This window comes from Cebus imitator, unplaced genomic scaffold, assembly GCF_001604975.1.
Source record: "Cebus imitator isolate Cc_AM_T3 unplaced genomic scaffold, Cebus_imitator-1.0 Scaffold271, whole genome shotgun sequence".
NCBI lineage: Eukaryota > Metazoa > Chordata > Mammalia > Primates > Cebidae > Cebus > Cebus imitator.
The window spans coordinates 2,341,303-2,348,081 of NW_016107586.1; the positions used below are offsets into that span (position 1 = coordinate 2,341,303).

General features: G+C 44.1%; 1 protein-coding gene across 2 annotated transcripts in view; it reads right to left on the bottom strand.

The window, feature by feature from the left end:
- The window catches only part of GSTO2 (glutathione S-transferase omega 2), a 34,267-nt gene that overhangs the window by 19,466 nt on the left and 8,022 nt on the right, over positions 1-6,779 (bottom strand). For both annotated transcript variants that reach the window (XM_017500807.2, XM_017500810.2), the window contains exons 4-5: positions 5,316-5,538; positions 4,272-4,373 (exon numbers count right to left, since the gene is read on the bottom strand). In XM_017500807.2, coding sequence (XP_017356296.1) covers positions 4,272-4,373; positions 5,316-5,538 — 325 coding nt within the window. The remainder of the gene's footprint in view (positions 1-4,271; positions 4,374-5,315; positions 5,539-6,779) is intronic.

The following is a 6,779-nucleotide window of genomic DNA, read 5'->3' on the forward strand; positions in this document are numbered from 1 at the left end:
AGCTACCTACACCGAGGCTGGTTAGTGAAAGCTACCTACACAGAGGCTGGTTAATAATGGTGTTTCTGGGGCTCAGTTACTGAAGATAAAGTGAAACGTCTTATTTAATGACATGCTGGAGCTGCCCACATCTTTTGTCAGCTCTTGAGTTTGGAGATAGCATATTGGGAGCTCAAAATTAGCCTTGGTGGAATTATTTACACCATCCAAATCAGCAAATGCTATACATCAGTGCTTTTTCTTTTTCTTTCTCTTTTCAGAGAAAACTGATTGTTAAACATTTATCACCACACCACTGACAACATTCCTAATCTCTCTGGTTAAAGCTCATGGCCCATAAAACCATTCCAAAGGTCTAGCAGAGACCATACATTGCTCTTCTAAGCTCTGTCCGCACACGAATATCCCATCAACACCACAAATTTGACAAAATGTGTCCTCCCTCAAACGCCTAGTGAAAAGCATCACATTTACTGGCCACAAACTTGAAAACCATGCTCGATAACTCCCACTCCTTCTTCAGATTCCATCTCATCTTAGTGCCTCAAAATCTCTCTAATTAAACCTTCCTCTCCAGCCTCGTTAGTGGGGTGCTCTTTGTCCCTTCCCTGTCCCTGCTCTTGGTCACTCTAATCCATCATCTACAATACTGCTGGGCTGAACATTTTTTCAGACAGGATCTCACTCTGTTATCCAGGCTGGAGTGCAGTGGTGCAATTATACCTCATTGTAGCCTCAACCTCCTGAGCTCCAGTGTTCCTCCCACCTCAGCCTCCCAAGTACCTAGGACTACAGGCATGAACCACCATGCCAAGCTAACGTTTTGCATTTTTTGTAGAGACGAAGTTTCGCCTTGTTGCCAAGGCTGGTCTCAAACTCCTGGGCTCAAGTGATCCTCCTACCTCAGCTTCTCAAAGTGCTGGGATTACAGGGCTGAGCCACTGTAATCAGCCCAACTGGGCTGAATACTTTATTTATTTATTTATTTATTTTGAGACAGAGTCTTACTCTGTCGCCCAGGCTGGAGTGCACTGGTGCAGCCTTGGCTAATTGCCACCTCCCACTCCCAAGCGATGGGCTAAATACTTTTAAAAGCAAGAAGGAATACACCACTCTCCTGTTTGACAGGCTTCAGTTACTCACCATCAACTCTGAAATAAAGTACACATCCCTGGGCACAGTAGAAAAGGCCTTTTAGCATCTGACTTTGGTCCACGCTCCACATTCACTTCTTACCAATCACTCCCTCGCTGCCAACCCCTCACTAGTTATTGTTTGCCAAACACACCAGACTCTCGCCCTTGCGCCTCTAATTCATCCTAAGAGTCAACAGAGGCATTATCTACACACCAATCTTCTCATATGCATGTCTCCAGCCTAGCACTCCACACACCCAGGTTTTAAATGGGCGTAACAGCCTATCTCCTCGTCCAGGCTTTGAACCCCTTGAGGGTATTTTGTTGAAAAATATTAAGTTTATGAATATTGATGAATGCTGAGTGTATGATAGAATATATCGTTTGCTAGGAAGAACAATGGCAAGGAAAGCCTAGCCGACCCCCTGCCCAAGTGGTAAGCCACTTGTCCGAAGTGGCAGGACAATGTATAAATATCATACACCAGTTAAAACAATTCTTTGAGATATCTGACCCTGCCCCTATGGCTCCCTCGTGGAGAATACCTTTTAGTTTGTCTGTAGTTAGTGGTAAGCTGGTAACAGCTGCCTATTTGGTATATTTTTGAGTTATGGGAAAATACAGAACACCTTTTTGTTAATCACCTGCTAAGAGAGAATAAATACATGGATCAGAATCTGCTCAGGGCCTTCAGCCTGGAATGCTGTCAGCCCCTGAGGCTCTCAGTTCAGAAGGCTGCTGGTCCCCTGGACAGACCCACTTTACTATTCTATCTGGGTGTCTGCCTCTTATTGCCTTCAGCACTGCCTGTGCGGAGGCGGGGGGTCCCTCCAGCCGAGCTGGTTCTCCGTAGTATTTAATTTTTTTTACTCCTAATACCTAGTTCTGAGCCTTTACAGAGAGGCCACTCCAATTTGCAAAACTGGAGGACTAGTGCCATTTGTACCCAAGAAGGTTGTTAGAAAGAGTAAACGAGATAATGTACGCAAAGTATCTGCAGTAAGATTCATGGCACAAAATATTGGTTCACTTGCCCTGGAAAAGACCCCTGATTGAAGAAGAACCGTAACTCCATTATAATCCTATACTTTCATGTAGCAATCTGTAATTTAGAAAGTTCATCCATCATCCAAATGGAGGTAGGTGGGAGTCTGATGAAAATGTTTCAATTACCGTATCTTTGAATTCAAAGGGTTTTTTTTCCCCCCAGTTCCTTTCCACGGTCTAGCATTTATTTATCTGTGAGAAGATCACTAGGCATGATGGGGTCCATTCAGCTGATCTTTAAAATAAAGACTATGCATTCTCTATTCACATGATGTTTCAATCTTATTTTTTAAAGCAGCAGCTTTCCTCTCTCCCCAGATGCCATCTTATTAGACGTCAGGTTGAACATGGTGGCTAAAGGCAGTGTTGACCTGAGTGAAGCAGTGTTTGGAACCATCCACCAGGCTTCCACTTGCTGGGCAGCCCCCTGCAGAACCCAGAGGCTCTGAGGAACACACATTTCAAAGCAATCCCCCATTTTACAGATGGGAAAACCAAGGCCCAGAAAGGTACAGAACCTTGCCCGAGGTTCTGGAATTCAGTAAGGCCAAGCCTAAGATCCAAGACTCTTTCTACCACATCACACAGCCTCTTCAGGGTCAAGGGCACAGGTGGTGACCTCAGGATAAAAGGTACACATTTCCTACGCATGTCCATTCGTCATCCATAAATACCCAACTGTACAAATCTAAGATAGGCAACTGGAAATGTCAATACATTTAATCTGTTTCCACTTGATAAAGGTCAAATAGAAGAGTATTAATAACCAGTCTTCCCTTAAGGGGATAAACATCATATTCTTCGGCTGCCAATAGAGAAACCACCCACCCATAAGGGGAATTTATCAGTTTCTGGAACAAAAAGGAAGTTAAAGAACTGCCTTCCAGATTATTCTAGAAGTACAGAGTAAATAGCTCCATTACTGCCAGGTTAATGAAGGACCTACTGGCAAAGAGTGCTCCTGCCACTCACACCCATTTTCCCCTTCTTCCTTAATTACAGACCCCTGATTTTATTCAGCGTATCCCAGCTAAAAGACTCTCTTTCCCAGCCTTTCCTAAGATAGTTATGACCCTACAACTAAGTTCTGGCCAATGTAAATAGCCATTGGGTAGAATTTCTGGTAGGATTTAAAACCCTTTAGAGGGACATGGCCATTTGCCATTTTTTTCTTTATATTCCCCTTTTCAGAGCCTGGAACTTGGATGTGATGGCTGCAGTGACAGAAGCTATCTTGTTATTTTGAGGATGATAGCCTTATACTAAGTTGCGCTAAGGATGACAGGGCCCATAAAGAGAAAGAGCTTCAGTTCCTGGTAACATCAGAAGAAGCCCTCAAAATAGGCCTGAACTGCCTACCTCTGACTTTTTTTTTTTTTTAAGTTGGAGTCTTACTTACTCTGTTGCCCAGGCTAGCGTGCAGTGGTGCAATCATGGCTCACTGCAGGCTCGATCTCCCAGGCTCAAGCAATCCTCCTGCCTCAGCCTCCTAAGTAGCTGGTACTACAGGTATGCAATGTTATGCCTGGCTAATTTTTTAAAACTATTTTTATAGGGGTGGGATCTTGCCATGTTGCCTAGGCTGATCCTAAACTCCTGGGCTCAAGTGATCCTCCCACTTCAGCCTCCCAAAGTGCTGGGATCACAGGTGTGAGCCATTGTATGTAACAGAATAAACCCTTATAACATGTGAGAGAATGTTATGTGAGAGATTAAACCCTTATGAACATGAATTTACAGTAGTTAGACTCCCTTTACCAGCAGCCAAATACAATCCCTAACCTTTACAGACCTTGACCTCATTGGCAGAAGCTACAGAAGCCATGCAGAGATACTCGGGGAGAAGGGGTGACTCTGGGAAAGGAAGCAACTCATGGCATGTCCTCCCAAACTCCTCATCAGATTTTCCAGAATAATTCCAGAGGAGGTTAGAGAAGGGCAAACACGCAATCAGATGATCAGAACCTGACTTATCAAAGTCTGGCAGAAAGAATAAGCCTGTGAAAGCAGGTGTCAGAGTGACCAGGTTAGTGACCCTGCCTGGCTTCCTCTATTGTAGCTGACCAGGAGAGGGGCCCCTTTTTGTACCTCTTCCAGGTTGCAGAATTCCTGACGCAGGGCTGCCTTCAGGCCAGTGCATTCTCTCCCACATCTCAACGCTACCAGGCAGTTCTTGGTTAATTGTGGGACCTAATCAGAGGACACAGGTTCTCAGTGGAGAAGTCTTCGGAAACTTCATGTTCCTGCTCTCCCTGAACAGGCAGCAAAGCTTTATAACTCCAGCCTAACAGGGCAACATCCACATACAGAATGCCCCCTGCCCCAAGCTCCCTGTGAGGGGCACTAGATTATCTCTGTGGTTCCGGGAATCTACCTCTCAGTAGAAATGTACTTCTCTTTTTTTTTTTTGAGACAGTTTCACTCTTGTTACCCAGGCTGGAGTGCAATGGCGCGATCTCAGCTCACCACAACCTTCGCCTCCTGGGTTCAAGCAATTCTCCTACCTCAGCCTCCTGAGTAGCTGGGACTACAGGCTGTGCCACCACACCCAGCTAATTTTTGTATTTTTTTAGTAGAGACGGGATTTCACCATGTTGACCAGGATAGTAGGTGTGGTGGCATGCACCTGTAATCCCAGCTACTCGGGATGCTGAGGCAGGAGAATTGCTTAAACCCAGGAGGCAGAGGTTGCAGTGAGTGAGATTACACCACTGCACTCCAGCCTGGGTGACGGAGCAACACTCTGTCTCAAAAAAAAAAAAAAAGCATCACCTTCTATGCGTAATATTTACACTCCATTACTTTTTACCTGCAGCCAGAGAAATACTCCCTTTAAGAATCACGAGTTTTCGGTTCTTTCTATATTCCTGCTTCAAGTCACATGGAGATTGCCATGTCATAACCATACCTCCTGAGATTGCCAGTTGAAATGGAGAAGTACCTAGCAGTTAAGCCTTTAACTTTAATATCAGTGGCAATACTCTACCCTAACTCCATGCTAGCTAATCTCCTGAGGCTTACATGTTATCAAAACAAAACAGTTCACCAATGATTGGCTTTAAAATGGATTGAGCTTTGGGAAAAACATACAAAGTAAAATAGAGTGTGAGTGGATTTTTAAATTGAATATACCTTATGAAATAGCTCCAATAACATCTTTTGCCAAGCTCGTTGATAAGGGTCATATGGAAACAGCTTCCTTCCTGGATAAGCGTCATCCAGGTACTCACAAGTGATAACAGAGCCATAGATCAGTTGACATTGGCTGGTCTCCAGGACAGGAATTTGGCCAAAAGGGTGCTTTGTGTAGTACCATTCAGGCTTGTTTTTCAGGTTAATGTTGACAACTTCATGTCTTAAAAAGCAAAAGGAAAACAAGACAGAACAAAAATCAGAGGCATCTGTAGGCAGGCACTCTTCTTGAAGGCAGAAGCAATCAGTTTAAAAGTTAAAATTTGCAATTAAGATTTTTAAAGTTTAAGTTTTGCATAAAATACATAATATCCTCATCTTCCTTCCTGCCAGTAAGATGTTTTGGATGTTTTCTGTGCCTGTCTCAGTTGTTCCACATAATTCCCCAAGAAGTAGGCTCACCTCTTAGGAAAGAAGGCTCAAGGAGGTTGAAACTCACACCCAATACCACCCACTAAGAAGTAGCAGCCGGCCAGGCACTGTGGCTCATGCCTGTAATCCCAGCACTTTGGGAAGCTGAGGCAGGCGGCTCACCTGAGGTCAGGAGTTCAAGACCAGCCTGGCCAACATGGCGAAACCCTGTCTCTACTAAAAAATACAAAAAATTAGCTGGGCATGGTGGCGGGTGCCTTTAACCCCAGCTACTTGGGAGGCTGAGGCAGAAGAATCACTTGAACATGGGATGCGGATGTTGCAGTGAGCTGAGATCATGCCACTGCACTCCAGCCTGGGCAAGAGAGGCTCCATCTCAAAAGAAGAAAAAAGAAAGAAGAAGAAGAAGGAGGAGGAGGAGGAGAAAAAGGAGGAGGAGGAGAAGAAGAAGGAGAAGAAGAAGGAGAAGAATTATCATCAAGTAGTAGAGCCAAGATCAGAGCAAGGCAGACAGACTCAGAGTTCATGCACTTAACCATGGCATGAGAGAGTTTAGCACATTTTACAGCTTGAAAATACAGAATATGGCAAATATTAACAATTAAGAGCATGAGTTCTGGCATCAGACTGGGTCAGAACTTGGAACCTTAACCAAATTCCTAACCTGTCTGTGTTCAGTGTTCTCAGTTATAAAATGGGAGCTAATAATTATACCCATCTCTTGGTACTGTTGTGATGATCAAGTAAGTGAATATGTATAAAGTGTTTAGGACAGTGCCTAACACATAAGCATGCAATAACTTTTTAATTCTTCTTCTAATTATTAGATGTTCAAATAATACCATTATTATTTAGGTAACTATAAAGTTACCAGAAGCATGAACATATGTTTAAAAAGACGAAAGGAGCTGGGTGTGGTGATTCACGCACTTTATCCCAGCACTTTGGGAGGCGCTGTGGCGGGCGGATCATTTGAGGTCAGGAGTTCAAGACCAGTCGGGCCAACATGGTAAAACCCTGTCTCTACTAAAA